Source organism: Gobio gobio, assembly GCF_949357685.1.
Source record: "Gobio gobio genome assembly, chromosome: 23".
NCBI classification, from domain to species: Eukaryota; Metazoa; Chordata; class Actinopteri; order Cypriniformes; family Gobionidae; genus Gobio; species Gobio gobio.
Window position 1 is genome coordinate 29,724,682 of NC_137119.1, and position 23,034 is coordinate 29,747,715.

Consider the following 23,034-nt stretch of genomic DNA (forward strand, 5'->3'; position numbering starts at 1 on the left):
GTGCTGCACACTTATTAAAAAAAAACACAACAAATATGATCTATAAGAAATGTAGGCTATTAAAAACAGAAAGACGTAGCCTATCGTTTCAGTCTTAAAGGCCGTGGAAACAGGCAGGTTTCGTTACGCACGTCAATACATTCCCGACGTTCTTGGTTGGTTTGCTTCGCAAAAAAAAATCAAAATAACGACTTTATTCAACCTCTTCTTGTCTTCCATGTGTGCCTCCACGACGCATGCGCGAGAATATGACGAAGCGCCACCGTTCGGGAATCCATGAAATGCACACTTTAGCCCCATTTTGAGCATTACGCCGAGACCTAAAGCACAATCGATGTAGAATTCAACAGCTTAGACACACACGTCTTCCTCTGCTTGTAAACAAATCGCTTCTGGGTCATGTGTCCGAACGCCGGATCTGCGTCATATTCTCGCGCATGCGTCGTGGAGGCACACACAGAAGACAAGAACAAGTTGGATAAAGGCGTTATTTTGATTTTTTTTTTTGCGCACAAAAACTATTGTCGTCGCATCGTAAAATTATTGTAGAGCCACTGTGGTGAGATGGACTTTGTAACAACGTTTTAAGTGCCTTTTATGGGTCTTGGAAGTGTAAATGTACTGAATGCCAATGGAGGCCTATCTGAAGCCTTTCTCAGCCATCAGCTTTCAACAAAAATATCTTCATTTGTGTTCCGAAGATGAACGGACGTCTTACGGGTGTCGAACGACATGAGGGTGAGTAATTAATGACAGAATTTTCATTTTTGGGTGAACTAACCCTTTAAGCGTGATCACTTAGAGTAGATCACTTAGAGTCACTTATGTAGAGAGAGCATTTTCTTGTGGTGCCCTACGCGCTACTGTGCGTAGCCACATGTCTGTAGCCTAATGGCCTTCGATAAGGGCATTTCTCTCTCTGACTCCTCTTTCTTTTCTCCTTTTGGACCCCATCAGAGACAGAGTTTCCTACCTGCACTCTGTATTCTTTATCAAAAAACTGTACCATATAGAATCGTGATAAAAATTTATGTTGATAACGATATAAGCTCTGGACATTTTTACTCTATATAGATTACTCTAACACCCAATCACACAGCAGAAATAAATGCGACAACAGCCAGTCAGCGTGCACCTTTTAACTATTATATTATTAATGTAGACTAGACATGTATTAAATGTATTAAAGGAGTAATGGAATATTATTACAGTATTTTTATTTAGCTATAGAATTTGTGCATTTATAGGCTACTAAATGTTTTTAGGCCACTGTCTTTCACACAAATACCATAGAAACCATGTAGCCTAGATACATTTTACCATGGCAGTGAAGAGCTCTATGCATATTTTTAACTGTGGTAATCATGATCTAAATCTATGATACTATGGAAGACCAATGGTTCATCTGAATAAAACTCAGTCATATATTAAAATCTTACCATATAAAAATGACGTTGTTACAATTTTTACAGATGTCCGTGTTTTTGTTGATGAACATTAATGTACATCTAACTCCTAACTACTACTACTGTCAACTCGCGGTCAAATGTGCATTTCTAAGACAAGACATGTAATATTATTAATAGTGCAGCTGAAGATAAATGCCAAAATCAAGCATTTTCATGACTAGAAACAATATCACCCGTTAGCACATGCAGAAAGACATTCATTTTAATATTAAGACATTTATTTAAGGAAAAATGACTGGAAAAGTGTAAGGAATTCAAAAACATGAAGTGTTTGTCATATTCTGACAATAAAGAGAAGTTTAAAACCACAATTAACAGACTGGTTTCTATAACTTTCACTTAGGAGCAAAAATCTGCCTTTTAAATTTGAATATCGACTGATATGAAGAAAAGATTTTATCGAGATAATTTTTTGGCCATATCGCCCAGCCCTAGTCAAGCGTAAGGATTTGAGCAAGTTTGACAAGGAGCAATGGCTAGACGACTAGGTTAGAGCATCTCCAAAACTGCAGTTGTGGGGTGTTCCCGGTCTGCAGTGGTCAGTATCTATCAAAAGTGGTCCAAGGGAAAAACAGTGGACCCTGTACCGGCGGCAGGGTCAGGGCAGGGCGGCCCGAGCTACTGTAGCTCAAATTGCTCAAGAAGTTAATGCTGGTTCTGATAGAAAGGTGTCAGAATACACAGTGCATCGCAGTTTGTTGCGTATGGGGCTGCATAGCCGCTGACCAGTCAGGGTGCCCATGCTGACCCTCTTTCAGTACGATAAGGCGCCCTGCCACAAAGCAAAAATGTTTCAGGAATGGTTTGAGGAGCAATTTGGCCTCCAAATTTCCCAGATCTCAATCCAATCGAGCATCTGTGGGATGTGCTAAACAAGTCAGATCCATGGAAGTCCCACCTCGCAACTTGCAGGACTTAAAGGATCTGCTGCTAACATCTTGGTGCCAGATACCACAGCACACCTTCAGGGGTCTAGTGGAGTGCATGCCAATTTATTTGATCAAAAACACAGAAAAAAACTGTAATATTGTGAAATATTATTACAATTTAAAAGAATGTTTAATTATTTATTTCTGTGACGAAAAGCTGAATTTTCATCAGCCATTACTCCAGTCATTTGGGTCTTTTAAGGTACTATAAAAAATAATATAGAATGTGTTTGTGTGTGTGTGTGTGTGTGTGTGTGTGTGTGTGTGTCTGTATGTATATATGTATCATTTAAGTGTATTTATTTATTTATTTGGTCTTTATAATTATAAATATATAATTATAAGAATAATATTCAATTATTTGTTTATTCTTAAAATTATAAATAAAAAATAAAATTATCCTATCCTCTGAATAGAAAAATGATGGGTCATCGCAGAATGTTTTTTGATTTGTAGAGATGCATTGTTTTTTGTTTTGTTGTAAAATATCATATATCGTTCATATTTTTCAATAGGCTATTAATCCGTTCATCTCGGTTTTCTTTGTACCAGGTGGGCATGTTTAAGATCCATCCGGAGATCCCAGAGTCTCTTTCGTCAGAGGCCAAATCCTTCATCCTTTCCTGCTTTGAGCCTGACCCAAATAAACGTGCGACGGCCGGGGACCTGCTCAAGGATCTGTTCCTGCGTCAAAACATTAAAGGCAAAAAGAACAAGATCGCTTTCAAACCCTCAGGTAACGTCTCTTACCAAGTCTAACGTGCTTTCCACAGCTGTGATAATAATGCGACCTGGTTTGACCCTTCTGGTCATATCCATGGTGTGTAAGGCATTTTGAGTCTGTGAGAGAGCGCACACTGCTCGCAGGCAAACACACAGAGCTGCCAAACCCCCCCATAGCCCAGCATTCCTGCTTCTCGACGCTGTCTGGGATACTCGCAGCAGGTCCGAACTGCTCTCAGCCGGCCGATTGCAGTCCAGATTGAACTCGCACAAGAGATGGGTAGGAACAACAGGACCTGAAAAAGGGGAGGGGTCCGAGGAAAACCAACAGTACGGCCTCATGCTACCATCACAAATTGTTTCCATCCTGCCGCACGTCAGCTACCCCGCTGTCCATGAAAAGCATTCTCAGGGTGTGGTTTTTCACACAACCATGCACAATGCTGTCTTACAAACCACTCCGATTTCTCTTTGATATTGACAGAAAACAACAATATTAGTGAGTGACGAGCTCTGTTCCAAATACTAGTGAGCTGACTGTCTGTCATTTAAGCTTGTGAGTGACTCTCTGAACAACATAAATGCCTTTTTGCACAGAAGCCTTGGTTGATTTTAATAGTTTGATATTAGCATGTTGCTAAGCTAATGGCTTGATACTCTAGTAAGCATAATGGTATATAGCCTACATACGTATTTGTAATATTTTGTATTATTTTTGGTTCAACTTTTTAATTACTATTTTTGTTAATACTTATTGATATTAAATTAAATATAATTTTGAATGCATTACCGTTCAAAGGTTTGGGGTCAGTAAAAATGTTTTTGAAATAATTTGTCTCTTTCTCACCAAGGCTTCATTTATTTGATAAAAAATACAGTCAATTTAAAACAACTAATTTTTTATTTGAATACATTTTAAAATAGTTTTCATCATCACTCTTAAGTGTCACATGATCCTTCAAAAATCATTGTAATATGCTGATTTGTTGCTCAAGAAACATAGATTATTATTATCAATATTAAAAAAGCTGCTTAATATTTTTATGGAAACCATGATAAGTTTTTTTTTTTCAGGTTTCAGTGTTCTTTGATGAATAGAAAGTTCAAAAGAGCAGCATTTATTTGAAATAGAAATTTTTTGTAACATTATAAATGTCTTTACTTTATCACTTCTGATTAATTTAATGCATCCTTGCTGAATAAAAGTAATTTCTTTAAAATAAAATAAAAATCTTACTGACCCAAAACTTTTAAAACAATAGCGTGTAATTTGCCATGAATTTTGCACAATTATCTTGAATTTATTTTTTCAGGTTATTGCAATTGGTTTCTGGAAAATGCAATTTCCGTGAAGCATACATGCTACGTTACCTTAAAATTTGGTCCAAAAAAAAAGTTTCTCTCACGCCAGGTTCACACATACTCCGTTTGCAGTGCGCAACTGATCCACAGTACAGATATAAAATCTGTCATAGAGGTATTCACGTTTAAACACTCAATTTAAACAACGTATTCTTCAATGCATTTCTGCTAGATTTATACATTAAGTTACTCAAGCAAGTGGCAAAACATTTTAACATGTACTTTTATGTTAAAGTCACAGACATTTTAAATTAACTAACAATTGAGAAAAACATCTCCCTCTCATGACCCCATGATCTTTATCCTGCGGGCCATTAAAAAACTTGTTTTTCCACCTCCACAAAGATACGAGTGCCATCCAATATGTCACCTTGTTGATGTAAGGTGTAGTTTTCCTTGCTTTACCCTTGGCAAAAAGCCATATGTTGACTCTGGAACACACAATAGAGTTTAATTATATGCAATTATTACATTTTTGTGTCGATCCATTTATGTTTTTCTAATGCGAACAATGTGTGCAGCACAGCAAAAAAAATGGATTCGGTGCGTAAACGCATTGCCGGACCGCATCTGTGTGCATTGTGAACGCTCTAACCTGTTAACATTGGCACGCAAAAAAACGCACTGCAATCGGAGTACATATGTGTGAACCTGGAGGTATATTTTGGAACAGCCTTTGCATCTGGAGCATGCAGATGATAACTCAATATTTCCTTCTCCCTTCACGCCATCCAATCGGCTGCTTGGATTCTCTGTGTAACAGTGTGGCAAGGTTTGTGTCTCCCATCTATGTGTCCTTGTGTGTTCCTGAGGACCATCAAATCATAATCATTGATGTTCTGCTGGTTTCTGGTGATTGTATTGATACTGAGTGCATGTTCTTTGTGTACTCTGGTTCTTTGTGACGTATCATTTTCCTCATTCTTTGCAATTTTCTATGCTTTCTGTTCTCAGTGATTTTAATATTACTATTGAGGCTTTCTGGAAAAGTTTTGAGTATTAATGTAATATTGTGGGTAACACTTTACAATAAGGTCCCATTAGTTAATGCATTAACTAACAATAAGCAATACATTTGTTACAGTATTTATTCATCTTTGATAATGCAAGTTTTAATAAAAATACAACTGTTCATTGTTAATTCATAGTTAATTTTAGCTTAGGTCCATTAAAAAATATTAACAGATACAGCTTTTCATTTAAATAATGTATTCGTAAATGTTGAAATTAACAAGATTCAAGATTCAAGAGTTTTATTTGTCACATACACAGTTATATACACAATATACAACTGGCAGTGAAATGTAAACAGGTCAGTAACTAAGTTACTTTAACAGTAACTAAAATTAATAAATGCTTTATAAGTAATTTTTCATTGTTCATTTTAACTAATGCAGTAGTTAACTAGCATTAACAAATCAAATCTTATTGTAAAGTGTTGAGCTATTATAACAATGTTGTGCTATTATATTGTAATAGAAACCCAAATGGCAAGTTAAAAATTAAATTATATTAAATTAAATTTGGGCTGTCAGTCAATTTATTTAATCCAATTAATTGCAGTTAATCTCACATATTTGCTGATTTAAAAACCCTAATAAAATATATATTTATATTAATGTGGAAGTTTGAATTAATCATTGAACAGGTTTTACAAAGTGGGACTTTAGACGTAAATAAATTGTTTGTTTATTAGGTATGTGTATAGAGGTATTTATATTGTATATTTATGTCTATTGTATAGTCTATTATTATTAATTGTTAATTTTTCATTGTTTTTTTTTAATAACAGTAAAATGAAAATGTTGAATTGACAGCCCTAATATATATATATATATTTTTTTAATTAATTAAAAATATAACTCTTGACTTTATTCATATTTATTTAAAGGTTTTTCCACTTAAGCTTGGGAAAAAAAGCCCTAAAATGGTGGTAAACTCTGGTCTGAGTCGTCTGACTGAATGAGTTCATATATATGTGTATGTATATGCATATGCATAACTGTGTGTGTGTGTGTGTGTGTTTTACTCCATTTAGACTACATCCGCAGTGTTTCGTTACCAGTACAGCTGCAGACGGAAGCCACAGGGAGCAGCAGCAGTGAACCGGGCTCCGTGTCTCCAGACTGCGACTCCAAACAAGACGTGTTTTTTGAGAAGAAAAAACGCTCTAGCTCCGAGAACCTCATCAAACCACCCAACTCAAACTTCCTCAGGTGAGCTCAGAGAGCACTAAGGTGAAAGTAGAGCCATCATCAGGGCTAATAAGGGTCCAAAAACCGGTCCAGACGAGTTTAGGTCATGCACTGTTCAGCGATAACTGTAGTTGCTTAAGTGTGTATATGTATGAGATTATTTGAGCGTTGGATTAGCGTCTGGAATGTTAATGACGTGACCGTGTTTACGGAGCTTGAGTACCCGCGGCCGCTTCAGCTCTCAGCCCAACAGTAAATCAACTTCCTGGGCATGAAGCGCTGAGGCCTGTCCTGACAGCTAGTGGACTCCTTGGAAACGTTGTTTAATTAACACAAAGGAATGAGGAGACAGGTGTGCTGGGCCGCGGTTTCTGGGCAGGTGTATGTGTGTAATGAGATAATGCCTTTTACAACAGGTGCTCTCTGGTTGCTCATAAAATAATCCCGTGAACACTTTACTGACCACTTCTTCACCTCGGTTTCAACGCACACACTAAATCACAGAGCTGTCACACATTAACCACGTTTCCTCTTTCCTCTAACGAAATCAAGTTCTTAATCACCACTCCAGATTTATTTATACTTTGGCTGCCAAAGTTTACTTTTCAGATACATTATGTTTTACTCCATTAAATTCACTAATTGATATTTTAAAGCTCAAAAAGTTTGAGATCTACGAGCACAACACTGTTTATAAAATGTAATAAATAATGCTGCAATTTATTTTTAATTCTATTTTTTAATTCAACCTAATATATTTTAACTAAAAAATGTACATTTATAAAATAATTCCAAATATTAATTAATATTTATATTATATTATATTATAAAAATCATTAGATTAAAGTGTTTTAATTTATTGATAGCCCTGCCTTAAAAAAACATTGTTTCGGTGCCATACAGAATGTGATGGCATCGGCTAGTAATACCATGGTACAGAATGGCTACCATTTTTATATAAACCATTTTCACCGGCTTCCACTTGTGCTCGCCCACACACAACGGTCGGAAATGATCGAGACATGATTTCCAAAATTAATAAAAATGCTGCCAAAATTCAAGACATGATGAAAATAGATAAGATGTCCCTGTATGAGTTCTTGTTTTTAATATTTAGGCAATACCACACGAGCAAGAGTGCTGTTTTTTCCTGAATATCAGCACGATTGCAAATGTGATATTGATTTTATACAACTGTTCAATAAACAAGAAGTTAGGTGACTTACAGTTTAAACTATTTTTGTAAAAAGAATATTTTAATAAGAGTAGAATTAATAAGATTAGTATGCTTGTATATAGCTCCGAATTCAGCAACTGTCACTTGCTTTGTGTCTGAATGAATCAGCCGTTTTAAACAAATCGTTTGATGGAATGGGTCATTGACTCACCCATTAAAACAATTGTTTGCCACCACCTAATGACAGTTTTAGCTTCATATTTACAAGTATCATTTCCCATCATTTTATTTTTCTATCAGCCTGCGGCTGATAAAATCATACCTGCGATAAGATTAACTATCGGAAATAGACTGTCTGCACTTGCTGTCAAACTCATTTTTATGGGATTACTGAATAAGGACAAACTTGTCTGGGCTTTTGCAGCACTCTGTCACCAGAAAGCCTTCTAATTCCTATTAAAACCCTTATTTATCCCTGTTCTCTCATTTTTATTTATTTGCTCTCAATGCCTCGTCATAAGATAACATTGTTAAAATGTTGAGTGTTACGATCATTTATCTGAGACTTGGCTAAAGATCCAAATGCAGTCTTTGCTGAGGGTAATCCATAGAGTAGTCAAAAGCAGGCAAAGGGCCAAGATAGAGATCAGTATAACACAACCCAGTGTAAAATACAAAGAACCAGGCAGAAGAAAAGAACACAAGATCCAGGAGAAGCAAGACAGTGGCAAAAAAAGATCCACTCGGATGCTACTGTGATGCAAAAAAGCCAAACAACATGTCTGTACGATGTTCTGGGGCTGAGATATGGCTTATTCATGTTGCAATATGGTTGCTAGGGTACTCTAAATGATTGCTAGGGTGTGTCTATACCGTTTTTGAGGTGATATTTAAAGACTATTGGCCAGTCTGAGTCAAAAGAGCCCAACTCTGTATTTCTACAATGCTCTGGTGGTGAGATATGGCTCGTTAATGTTGATATATGGTTGCTAGGGTGCTGTAACTGGTTGCTAGGAGGTGGCTATGAAGTTGTTATGTGACTACTTATTGGCTGCTTGATAGGCCGATTCAAATGAGACCAGCCCCAAGTCTCTGTGAAGTTCTAATAAGGAGATATGATCACACAAACCTTTTCTCCATGTTAAGTCTATGGGGACTTATTGGGACGATTTTTTTAGCATGTTTAAAGAATGCACGGGAAGATACCACTTAAATAAGCCAGAGCAAACAAGGTAACAATATACAAGTGTGCTGAATGAGTACAGGCAAAGGATCATGGGGAATGTAGTCCTTAATTTGTCTGGCTATCACCAGACCAAAATCAATTTAACATTGGTCTGGGGAGTCTGCTATGTATTTTCTACTGCACAAGAGGCGTGATAAACGAGCATAAATTAAATGACTTTGTACGCAATTGGATAGTCCTTCAACCAATCAGAACACAAGAGGCGTGATCGACGGGCAACGACCATGATCGTTGGTGATCTCTACTTGATCCTTTGCCTGCTTTTGACTACTCTTTGGATTACCCTCAGCAAAGACCGCATTTGGATCTTTAGCCAAGTCTCAGATAAATGATCGTAACACTCAACATTTTAAAAATGTTATCTTATGAAGAGGCAACGACCCATCACTTCTCTATCCGTCATCTTGCTAAACCCGCCAATAGGACGCCAGGTGGATAAGCCAGTCTGTGATTGGTTCCCGCAAAAGTGTAACAGAAGTAGTAGAAATAAATGTACAGGTTTCCAGACTGAGTTGCAGGGCGAAATCAAATCGCTGGCAGATCAGGCTGGGTTTACCCAGTCTAGTCCTTAATAGTAACACAGAGACAAAAGGAGTGCCCTCTGGAGGAGCTCATGGGCCCTCCAGCTGGAGGATGTGACACAGAGATAATAAAGCAATTGGCTTTATGCTGGACGTCACATATACAAACAGGAAAACAGGTCTCATTGCATCCACTTGTCGGAGAAAGTGTTAATAGCAGTACAACCTGACGGCGATATCTATAGGTTTTTAAGGTAATCAGCTAACCTAGCTAGTTCTTTTTATTGTTGCTGTTTTATTTGGTTTAAACATCTAATTGTTACTGGGAAGAAGAAAAATAAAAAACTTTTAGATATCAATCTGCATATGCGATGAACATTGCTTATATTCATCTTTGCTCGCTCTTTTGAAGGAGGCTCTATAAAACGGTTCTATATTTAATGAAGCGCATACAAAAGATCTAAACCGGAAGCGATGAGACCTGTTTTACAGAATACGGAAGTTTGTTGCGCATAACCAATACAATATTTTCTTTTTCTTATTGAGGGGTGGAGGGGGCTCTGACTGTTTCTTTGAAATGGGAATACAGAAGGCCGTCTCTGTATATCATACTAGAAGGTACTTCTGAAAGTGCCATGTATATTTCCAAAAACACTGTATTACCATAGTAGAAGTGAAGAACCATGGCGTTTGTAAGCGTATATATACACAAACATTCAGAAATGTTGAACATTTATACTTTTATTCTGCAAGGATTGATTCAATTTATTAAAAATGCTGTTCTTTTGAACATTTATTTATCAAAAATCTTGAAGAAAAAATAAATAAATAAGAAGAAATGTTTCTTTAGCACCAAATCAGCATATTAGAATGATTTCTGAAGGATCATGTGACTGAAGACTGGAGTAATGATGCTGAAAATTCAACTTTGCCATCACCGGAATGAATTATATTTAAAGTATTTTGAAATGGAAGGCTATTTGGATTCATATGATCTCTCTGAATGAAGTTTTAAATGTATGTGGTTCAGTGTTCCAGATGAGAGTCCTACAGCAGAAGACCGCAGCTCTCCAGCCTCCTCTGAGAACAGCGACTCCGGCCTCTTCCTGCTGAAGAAAGACAGCGAGAGACGCGCCATACTCTACAAGGTCCTCAATGAGGACCAGGATAAAGTCACCTCCAACCTCATGGAGAACCACATTCAGGTGTGTATCCCTGCGTGTTTGTCTGTGTGTGTTAGTGTGTGAATTGTCTGAATCGTGCAATGATTATTGTGTCCTCGACTTTTAGGGTCAGGAGGAGCTGAAGCTGTCAGTGGACCACATCAAACAGATCATCTGCATCTTACGGGACTTTATACGTTGCCCAGAGCGACGCGTCATGGCAACAACCATATCAAAACTCAAATTGGACCTGGACTTTGACAGCACGTCAATAAACCAGATCCAGCTTGTTCTGTTTGGTTTCCAGGATTCTGTGAGTGGACTGCAGTATAAATGGCATTATTTTGTAATGCTGCTACAGTATACAATCTCCGTGTCTTTCCCAGACATGCATCCCAGACTGATGCACAGTTGATAAAATCTTTTTATCTCTATCTCAAAATAAATTTTGTAGCTCTTTGTTGAAATTTTTGCTTTGAGCTTATTGTGGAAATGTTCTTTCTATCTTTCTATCTTTTGTTGCCACCAACGGGGGAATTTCAGTGTTCCATAATCGCACAACACATACATAGCTGTACGTCAAAAACATGTGATTTCTTCTTTTCTCTGTAGTGCTAAAAATCTTGGAGCAATTTTGCCACAAAAAGTAGATAAGACTCTGATAAAGAGTTTGAATCTTGTTAGTGCCTCATTTCTGTTTGGTTTGAGTGTGATGACATTATTATCCTTCGTCTTTCCTCACTGTTTGTGTCTCAGGTGAATAAAGTGTTGAGGAACCACCACATTAAACCACACTGGATGTTCGCAATGGACAACATCATCAGACGGGCTGTGCAGGCAGCTGTTACGATTTTAATTCCAGGTGTGTGAGTGATAGAAAAAGAAGGAAAACCAGAAACAGGAGGACTGAGACCTTATTCAACAGTTTATCTCTCTCTTCTAGAGCTGCAGACACATTTCGGGCCTGCATCAGAAAGTGAGGGCGCCGATAAGGACGCGGATGAAGTAGATGAAGAGGATGATGGGGAATTTGGATCAGTGGCACGAACGACGCAGGAAGATCAAGCCCTCACATCTGGAGTCAGCACCCTGAGTTCAGTTATATCCCATGAGGCTCAGCGGCCACAGAACCCGTTGGGAGTCCAGCTCGGACGCCTCAAACAGGAAACTAGCAGGTACACACCGCAGTTCCTTTATAAAACACTCAAAGTCATTTTTACCGTCCGTTATGGAAGCTTGTTTCCGCAACGGAATAAAACGATTTGAAAGATAATTGCGACTTTTTATCTCACAATTCTGAATAAATTCTCAGAATTGTGAGATTATATCTCACAATTACGTGTTATAAAGTCAGAATTGTGAGTTTAGCCCCCGGTTTCATAGACCAGTTTTAAAGGGGGGGTGAAACACTCATTTTGAGTCAATCTCATGTCAATCTTGAGTACCTATAGAGTAGTATTGCATCTTTCATATCTCCGAAAAGTCTTTAGTTTTATTATATTTATAAAAGAAAGATAGGCTCTACCGAGTCTTTCCGAAAAAAGCCGAGCGACTGGGGGCGTATCGTTCGGCGGAATCGATAGCTAACAACACAAAGACATTTCAAGACCGTGAACCTTAATCGCTGGGATTGCTCCATCTTTCAGCATTAGACGAGCTACAAATCCGGGGTTGAACTGTACCTTGTTTATAAACCATCGTCGCCGAAATTCAGGGAACAAACAAACACTTGCACAACTCCTGCTCCGGAAAAACAAACTCCATCCACTGTCCCATTAATGCTGGGTTTTTTGGGCAGTTGTGCAGGGTTGTCTTGCTTTGGTGACATTGTGGATTCCGTGAAGTCCTGTGACTGCAGCGCAGCCGGCTTGCTCTCTTGCTGTAGTCGCGCGCGCGCGCCCTTCCGGGAGAAGAGCCCATACGGCCCGTACAAGGACATTCCGCCCCATCTGACGTCAAATATACCCATACTCGGAAAAAAAAACTTTCTGATACTTATGAGAAACCGAAAGGAGTATTTTTGGCACAGAAATAATCCATCAAACGTCCAACTTTTTTTAAAAAACTTTGTCCATGTTTAGGATGGTAATCCAAGTCTTTAACAGTGTAAAAAGCTCACTATGCATGAAACCGCATTTCACCCCCCCCCCCCCCCCCCCCTTAAGCTAGTCCCAGACTAAAATGCATGTTTGAGCTGTTTTAACTAAAAGTAACTTGCCCTGACAGATCTTAAAATGTGTCAGAAGATGCACACCAGTAATGTTTTTCTCAAAGGCATGTTTATAAAAGCTACTTAAATGTCCTAATTGAACTAAGGCCTAATCCTGGCTTATCTAAGCCCTGTCTGTGAAACCAGGCATATCTCACAATATATTTTGCAATAGAGAAAAAAGTCAGAATTGCAAGATAAAAGTCGCAATTACCTTTTTTATTTTTTATTCTGTGGCGGAAACAAGTTTCCATAATCCGTTTCTATGCAAGTGAATTGAAAAAAAGACTCAAAATATAACTAAAATAAAAAATACTTGTCATAAATATTTCTTCTTGGCAATGGATCATTATTTTTCTACAAATGCCGTTTTAAAGCCATTTTACTCACCAATGCTGCATTTATTTGATCATAAATACAGTAAAAACAGTAATAAATGTAAAATATTATTACAATTTAAAAGTTTAATATTTTTGTGGAAACCTTGATAATTTTTTCAGGATTCTTTGATGATAAGAGTTCAAAAGAATACCATTTATTTTAAATAAAAATCTTTCATATAATATAAATACATTTACTGTAATTTTTGATTATGCTAATAGTGCATCCTTGCTGAATAAAAGTTTTAATTTCTTTAAAAAAAAAAAAAAATCTTGATCCCAGACTTTTTTAAATGAAATATTACAATTTAAAATATGTTTAAAAAGTAGTTTAATATTTTTGTGGAAACTTTGATAATTTTTTCCAGGATTCTTTGATGATAAGAAAGTTCAAAAGAATACCATTTATTTTAAATAAAAATCTTTCATAAAATATAAATACATTTACAGTACTGTCATTTTTGATCATGCTAATAGTGCATCCTTTGCTGAATAAGTTTTCATTTCTTTCCAAAAAAATATATTGAAATGGTAGTGTATTTTATATATTTCAAAATAGATTTAGATTATATTAGCAATAAATTCCATTATGATAGTACTTTTTACTTTGTTTCTATCATATTTGTGAAAAACACGTATATAATTGTGCTTTTTTATACAATCTTGTTTTACTTTTAAGTTTAGAGCTTGATGGTGATTTTATGATGTGTTTTTTGTTTTGTTTTTGGAAGTGTTCTGTGTTCTGACATACATTTCTTGTTAAATTTAGTTGGTGAAATGTGATCTTTTCAAGACTACAATTTGTTCATAATGCTTGAATAGTTTGAGAAAGTGTTTCACTGTTATGTCTCCCCCTGCAGGCTGCTAGAAGAACTGGTACAGAAAGAGAAGGAGTATCAGCAGGTACTGAGACAAACTCTCCAACAGCGGGTACACGACATCGAGCTTATCAGGATCCGACAGCAGTCTGCTTCAGGTTAGTTGTGCAACAAGATAACACACACTTATTGATTTAGACTCGCTTATTCTGCCATTCACTTTATTTACACTGAAATCATATGTAGGCCTGGACGCAATAGTAATAGGGAAAGTGTCAACTCACCACTATCTGATTTCCCGTGCCCCGTTCTGACCTCTGGAGTTGTTTACAACCAGTTCATAGAACAAAGCAAATACAAGATCTGTTAAAAAACAAAAACCTAGCGAGTCGCCATGCTGTCTAGTGCCTACGTAGGCAACCTCCTAAATATATAAACAAGGAGGCAAAGTCCTTTCAATGTTTTTTTATAAATCAAATGTAAATGTATGTCCTAGTTAAACTTAATGGTGTCACATTTTACTGGTTAAATAACATTACTTTACATAACATTTAAAAAAAACAAATACAATTATATTTTGTCTTTTTACATTAACAATGTAATGTTCTATTTATTAAATTAAATTGTAACTCTTTTTATGCATTCAAAAAATCTAAAATAATAAATAAAGGCAATTTAAAGGCAATGTTAAAGGCAAAAAAAAAAAACTTTCCTTTCCTCTTTCTCCTCCTTTTTTCCCTCCCTACTCTAGCCTGTGCTACACTGAGCAATGTACACGGCCTCAGTATTTCAGGCACTTGTTGCGCTTGCATTAAATGCATTTTAATGTTTGATTTTGATGTGGGAAAGCGGTAATATGTGACCCTGGACCACAAAACGAAATTTAGATTTATACATCATCTGAAAGCTGAAAAAATAAGCTTTCCATTGATGTATTTGGCTGAGATGCAACCATTTCAAAATCTGGAATCTGAGGGTGCAAAAAATTTAAATATTGAGAAAATCACCTTTTAAAGTGTATTGTTGGTTATTGCCACAACTATACCCGTGCGACTCATGACTGGTTTTGCGGTCCAGGGTCACATATCTAGGTGACTGAGTTGTTTACTTACTTTTTAATAGTCTTCCCATTAACACCATCATTTTGTTCATTCAGACTGATTTGCACAAGAAAACAAAAGGCGGGATTTATCACACGAACCAATCATATGCAACCATAACAACCATATCCAATCATAGTGCGATATTCCTTCATCTTTTCTTTGTCTTCATCAGAGATACCCTCCAACCCCTCTATATTTCACATTGCTGCGCAGTCTGAGCCTGACAAGAAGCTCACTGATTGGCTGAAAGAGCAGGGTGCCGACTCCGAGACCATAGATAAGGTGAAAACATACTGAACACTGAATCAATCTGTGTGTGTGTAGTGTCTTTCCCACGATATGACTCACTGTTTAAGATTCATGCCAAGTGCTTGTGGTTTCTGACAGTTTGCTGCAGAAGATTATACACTCAATGACATTCTCTGCGATGTGACTAAAGAAGACCTTCGCTGCCTCAGGCTTAGGTGAGGGTTCAGTTTGATTCAGTTTCATTTAATGATTCATTGTTTATAATGCTCATTTGCATAAAGAGGCCCAATTATTTGATCATGCAAGCCATTGATATGTAATAAATAATTTAAAAAATGAAATGTGTGTGTGTATATATATATATATATATATATATATATATATATATATATATATATATATATATATATATATATATATATATATATATATATATATATATATATATATATATATATATATATATATATATATATATATATATATATATACAGTGAGGAAAATAAGTATTTGAACACCCTGCTATTTTGCAAGTTCTCCCACTTAGAAATCATGGAGGGGTCTGAAATTGTCATTGTAGGTGCATGTCCACTGTGAGAGACATAATCTAAAAAAAACCAAAACACAATGTATGCACAATGTTCCAAAAACACAATGTATGATTTTTTTTTAAACTATTTATTTGTATGATACAGTTGCAAATAAGTATTTGAACACCTGTCTATCAGCTAGAATTCTGACCCTCAAAGACCTGTTAGTCGGCCTTTAAAATGTCCACCTCCACTCCATTTATTATCCTAAATTAGATGCACCTGTTTGAGGTTGTTAGCTGCATAAAGACACCTGTCCACCCCATACAATCAGTAAGAATCCAACTACTAACATGGCCAAGACCAAAGAGCTGTCCAAAGACACTAGAGACAAAATAGTACACCTCCACAAGGCTGGAAAGGGCTACAGGGAAATTTCCAAGCAGCTTGGTGAAAAAAGGTCCACTGTTGGAGCAATCATTAGAAAATGGAAGAAGCTAAACATGACTGTCAATCTCCCTCGAACTGGGGCTCCATGCAAGATCTCACCTCGTGGGGTCTCAATGATCCTAAGAATGGGGAGAAATCAGCCCAGAACTACACGGGAGGACCTGGTCAATGACTTGAAAAGAGTTGGGACCACCATTTCCAAGGTTACTGTTGGTAATACACTAAGACGTCATGGTTTGAAATCATGCATGGCACGGAAGGTTCCCCTGCTTAAACCAGCACATGTCCAGGCCCATCTTAAGTTTGCCAATGACCATTTGGATGATCCAGAGGAGTCATGGGAGAAAGTCATGTGGTCAGATGAGACCAAAATAGAACTTGTTGGTCATAATTCCACTAAACGTGTTTGGAGGAAGAAGAATGATGAGCACCATCCTAAGAACACCATCCCTACTGTGAAGCATGGGGGTGGTAGCATCACGGGCGACTGCACTGTATTAAGGAGAGGATGACCGGGGCCATATATTGCGAGATTTTGGGGAACAACCTCCTTCCCTCAGTTAGAGCATTGAAGATGGGTCGAGGCTGGGTCTTCCAACATGACAATGACCCGAAGCACACAGCCAGGATAACCAAGGAGGGGCTCTGTAAGAAGCATATCAAGGTTCTGGCGTGGCCTAGCCAGTCTCCAGACCTAAACCCACTGGTGTAGTGCAGGCTATACACAGGTATACGGCGTATACCCACTTCTTTATCAGTCGGCATTGCGTATACCCACTTTTAAATCCCCTCTGATAAACAGATTCAGCAGTGTTCTGCATTAGCCATGACAGTCCAGCACATCATTTATAATTATATGTATATAACGCTGTATCACAAAATTACAATTCAATTACTATTCTTTATCGATTAACTTGCAGGAATCGTGCTGAATGACATACAACAGAAGCGCTCTCTCTCACGTGCGCTCTCTCTCTGTTGCACGCGCGATCAGTTCTCCTTGCGCCTGAATGGTCAAATACACACGCACACAGATGTCAAAATGTCCATCGTGTGGAGTAGCCTCTCTCACAAGAACACAGTCGGTTATGGCTTAAGTGTACGTAAACAGGTGGGTAATAACTGGATATGTGTCAGAATATTACGTCGATTTATTCAGCAGCCCAATTAAATACCTGTCTGTCATTTTAATCAAACAACTACAGGTGTTAAATAAATGTATACATATTAAATAAACCGGAAATTTTTTTTTAAATTTTTTTTTATTATTTAGGCTGTAATTTGCTTCTTTGTTATTTTATATAGCCTAAAAAATAACTCATATCATATTAAATTTCTCATATTAGCCTATGCTCATATTGTCCATCCCTTGCCCACCTGCACATACCAGCTGATATGCAATGTAGTCTTGATTTGGGTGGTCACTCTGCATTTGAAAGTTTGAAAAGGTTTTAAATCTTCTAAATCAAGTAAAATGACTCAAAATCATGTAGTTTAAGCATGCCAAAGTCAACTTAAATCATATAAAATGTAATTTCCAAACAGCAAAATTGTGGCCAGTGAAAATGCTGAGTGGCTAGTAACTTTGGAAAACCACGTGCCACAGTGACTGCTGAGCAAAAAAGTTAATGTCAAACCCTGTATAATAGTTTAACATATTGTTTTGAATATATTGTTGAATTCTTTGAAAGATGATGATATTAAAAAAAAAAAAAATTAATCTCTGACACCATGCTTGCCTCATCTTGAATATATCTTATATTCATTCATTAGGCCTGCATAGGACCAGTAATATTTGCAAATTGCAACTTAAACTTATAATGTTGGCACACTCAGGCCTACACTATCTGTTGCAAATGCCATTCCAAGAGATAGTTCACAAAATAAACTACTGGCAGAGACTACTTGCAAGGTGAGAGAATAGTTGTTTGACAGGTTTTGAAAACCCCTAGAATAAAGAATAGTCAAAATGTATAATTATGTAGTTGTCTCTATTGTCTGTATGCCAGTATTGATGGCAAAATCTGCACCTCCTCTGTGGCTAATATTAATGTCATAGTGATCCTTACTCCGTGAAGTCAAGCAGCAAAAGTCAAGAGACAATGTGCAAATACTACTGGCTCATTTTCGGGTGAACTAAATATGCAAGACTAGTCTTACATGTCACTGTTTATAACACAGGATGTTCATCTATTACTGGGCCACTTAAAAAAAAATGGGGGGCATTAATTAAGAGTATACCCACTTCTCCAGGCACCACTACACCACTGCCTAAACCCAATAGAGAATCTTTGGAGGGAGCTCAAACTCCGTGTTTCTCAGTGACAGGCCAGAAACCTGACTGATCTAGAGAAGATCTGTGTGGAGGAGTGGGCCAAAATCCCTCCTGCAGTGTGTGCAAACCTGGTGAAAAACTACAGGAAACGTTTGACCTCTGTAATTGCAAACAAAGGCTACTGTACCAAATATTAACATTGATTTTCTCAGGTGTTCAAATAATTATTTGCAGCTGTATCATACAAATAAATAGTTAAAAAATCATACATTGTGATTTCATTGCGATGACAATTTCAGACCCCTCCATGATTTCTAAGTGGGAGAACTTGCAAAATAGCAGGGTGTTCAAATACTTATTTTCCTCACTGTGTATATATATATATATATATATATATATATATATATATATATATATATATATTTAAATAATATTTGCACGTGTATACTATATATATATATATATATATATATATATATATATATATATATATATATATATATATATATATATATATATATATATATATATATATATATATATATATATATATATATATATATATATATATATATATATATATATATATACAGTATACACGTGCAAATATTATTTAAATATATATATATATATATATATGCACGTGTGTGTATTGAAATATACATAATAATTATATACAGTACCACATATATTTTGCATTTATTTTGGATAATAAATGCATAATATATGTAGTACTGTATATCATTATTATGTGTATTTTAATACATACACATGCATATATATGTAAATAATATTTGCACGTGTATACTGTGTATATATATATATATAACTTTTTCTTTGTAAATATATACATGCGCGTGTGTGTGTGTGTGTGTGTGTGTGTGTTTATATATATATATATAATAATTATACACAGTACACACATATACCATGTAAACGATTTGACAGCATGCATATATATTGTGTGTGTTTATAATAAATATAATATCTATATACACAGTTTTTAATGTTCTTGAAAGAAGTCTATTATGCTCACTAAGGCTGTATTTAATGTGATCAAAGATACAGTAAAAACAGTAATATTGTGAAATATTATTACACTATACAATAACAGTTTTCTATTTGAATACATTTTCAAATGTAATTTTACATTTTCTCTAGTCATTACTCCTGTCTTCAGTGTCGCATGATCCTTCAGAAATCATTCGAATATGCTGATTTACTGCTTAAAAAATATTTCTTATTATCAATGTTGAAAACACTTATTCGTGGTTTTTAGTGTGTTTGTGGAAACCCCAAACATTTGAACGGTCCGTTCTTTCGTTCATTTATTCATTTAAAATCTACAAGTAACAGAATCTGCCATTGCATGTTTTTTATTTGTATTTTGTGTTTGTGCACACCATAGGGGAGGAGTTCTGTGTCGTATCTGGAAAGCCATTCAGAGACACCGAAATAAAGGACTTCGAAAGGTCAATAATGACGAGGGAAATTCAGAAGGATGAAAGCAGCAGGAAGTTGCTGATAATGGACACCTGAGCCAGCATAATGCATCCTCCTCACACATCCCTATAACGAGAGACTTGTAATTATGTCATGCTCTCTCCCGGTTGGACACGTTTACTTGTCTTTCAGCTATGACCTAATGTTTTTGTGGTATTTTTTGTATATGTTTTCAGCCTCTCCAAGATTTACATCTAATTTCCATTGAATTTCAATAGGAAAACCCATGCGGATGAAGCGGCTCAATCTAGGAAAGACTGTACTTTCCGCCTTTTACAGAGAGGTGTTGCCTGTAACGAAATGACCCAAGTGACTTGGGAATGGGCCTAGAACAGCTGAGGAGAGGGTGTTACCTACTTAATGTAGGACTTCAGATCATGCCATTTAAAAATGTATTTAGGTTTCTATTTGTTTTAGTGTACAAGTCTGGAAAATGTGTTGTTTATTCTAAAATATGACGCAACTTACTTTTTTGAGGGACTGAATATGGACAAAAATGACCACAGACCTCTCGGACCAGGGCTAAGGAGCCTCTTTTAGATGTATTTTATTAAGTTTGGATGTTATTACCCAAGTATGTAGATAAATACTTAAAGGAACACTCCACTTTTTTTGAAAATAGTCTAATTTTCCAAGTGCCTTAGAGTTGAACAGTTGAGTTTTACCGTTTTTTAATCCATTCAGCCGATCTCTGCATCTGGCGGTAGCACTTTTACCATAGCTTAGCATACATCATTGAATCGGATTAGACCATTAGCATCGCGCTCAAAAATGACCAAATACTTTCAATATTTTTCCTATTTAAATGTTTACTCTTTTTGTCGTGTACCAAGACCGACGGAAAATGAAAAGTTGTGATTTTCTAGGCCGATATGGCTAGGAACTATTCTCTCATTCCTCCGTAATAATCAAGGAACTTGTGCAGCGGCGCAATAATATTACGCAGCTAACTTCCATCAACATAACCAACGTGACAACCTGCTTGCACAGGGAGCGTGCCTTGTAACCATTGAGACATTTGTGAGAGACGATTCAGAAGATATTTACTTTGGGGCAGATCTAGAACAGTAATATGTGAAATATGAGAAAGCTAAGACGGTGCTTATTTTGAAGACTGAGAGAGTGTGCGCAGGGAAGGGCTCTCTGCTCGTTCTCTCTGTCACAAGCGCAGCATTCATCTACATCAATCATTAATCACAATAACCAATCAAATAAGGCTTTGGCGGGACAAATAATTCGGCCGCCAAATAATTTTCAATGCAAGAAAAACCCTGCGCACGCTCCGTATTTTGTACCATAGAAACTGTAGATAAACAATACCGACAATTCCACACGTTTATTTTAATCCAACTATACACTACCTCATCAGGGGCCTCATTTATAAAACTTTGCGTAGGATTTGCGTCAGAAGTGGCGTACGGATGAAACATAGGACGTGCGTACGCACAGAAATATTCAGATTTATAAAACTGTGCGCACGCACATCCTACGCAGTTTTCCCTTAATAAATCACAATCAATTCTAAATGTAGCGCAGCTTTTGCGGCTTCATGTCACGCCCATAGTTGCCCATACATAGTCCGTGAAACGCCCACAAGTTAATATTCATCGATTGCGAAATCATGGCAAACACAGAGAGGAAATTAAAAAAACGTAACTTCACTCAATTTGAAGTAGAAGTTAACGTTGGCGAGGTGGAAAAGAGGAGAAAAATGTTGTTTTGGAGGGCACAGTGTGGGCATTACTAATGCCAAAAAGGCACTTGAGTGGCAAAAGGTTGCAGACGCCGTAAATGCTGTAGCCTCACAACCTCGGACCGTGGCCGAAATAAAAAAGAAATGGTCGGACATCAAAGTCGAGGCAAAAAAGCGTCTAGCGCTCTATCGCCAGAGTGTGTCTTCTTGCTGTCTGAAGATGCGTTCACTCCGAATCCTTCCATTTGCCACATCTTCTAAGAGCGCAAGATCAGCCATATTTCCATCCATTTAATTGAATCTGACAAGCTACAGATGTCGGTTATCATCTACGTGGAAATGGGAAATAATTCAGTGCAAATGTAATGTCTTGCAGCTTTCTTAATGGTTGAGTCATACGTTATTTTATCAAAAATAAAACTAAAGGCATATGCATGAATACCATAATTCCGTAGCTGATGAAGAAATTTTACTATGAAAACAACTTTCCCCAGTGGACAATTAAAGGTCCCGTTTTTCGTGTTTTTTTTGAAGCTTTGATTGTGTTTACAGTGTGCAATATAACATGTGTTCATGTTTCGCGTGTAAAAAAAACAGTATTTTTCACACAATTTACTTATCTGTATACCGCTGTTTTCACTGTCCTCAAAACGGCTTGAAAGATTTCCCTGTTCTATGAAGTCCCTCCTTCAGAAATACGTAACGAGCTCTGATTGTGCCAGCGGTTCCCGTGTTGTGATTCGACAGCAGCTTAGGGCACGCAGAGCGCACGTTACCGGAAAGGTCACGCCTCTCACCATAACGGGGATGCATGCGCTCAATGATCTCGAAGTACAGCGTCCCTGGGAAAGCCAAACAAAGGTGACTTGACTCCGGGATGAAAATAACAGCGTCTCGACGACATGGCAACAAACAAACTATACGAACGCAACCGAACGCAACACTTCCTATTCTCCACGCGGGAGCAACAAGACTACGCCCCCTTTTTCGCGTGTTCTTGTGGGCGGAGGTTAGTCGACATACTGCTCTACTGACGTAA

General features: G+C 36.9%; 1 protein-coding gene across 4 annotated transcripts in view; it reads left to right on the top strand.

Annotated features, from left to right (window-relative positions):
* Positions 1–22,405, top strand: part of map3k15 (mitogen-activated protein kinase kinase kinase 15) — a 41,849-nt gene extending 19,444 nt beyond the window's left edge. For all 4 annotated transcript variants that reach the window (XM_079806509.1, XM_079806508.1, XM_079806510.1 and 1 more), the window contains 10 exons: positions 2,951–3,134; positions 6,522–6,699; positions 10,653–10,827; positions 10,913–11,098; positions 11,542–11,647; positions 11,729–11,960; positions 14,235–14,350; positions 15,468–15,577; positions 15,683–15,759; positions 20,208–22,405. In XM_079806509.1, coding sequence (XP_079662635.1) covers positions 2,951–3,134; positions 6,522–6,699; positions 10,653–10,827; positions 10,913–11,098; positions 11,542–11,647; positions 11,729–11,960; positions 14,235–14,350; positions 15,468–15,577; positions 15,683–15,759; positions 20,208–20,304 — 1,461 coding nt within the window. In that variant the 3' untranslated portion in view covers positions 20,305–22,405. The remainder of the gene's footprint in view (positions 1–2,950; positions 3,135–6,521; positions 6,700–10,652; positions 10,828–10,912; positions 11,099–11,541; positions 11,648–11,728; positions 11,961–14,234; positions 14,351–15,467; positions 15,578–15,682; positions 15,760–20,207) is intronic.
* The last annotated feature ends 629 nt before the right edge of the window (positions 22,406–23,034 follow it).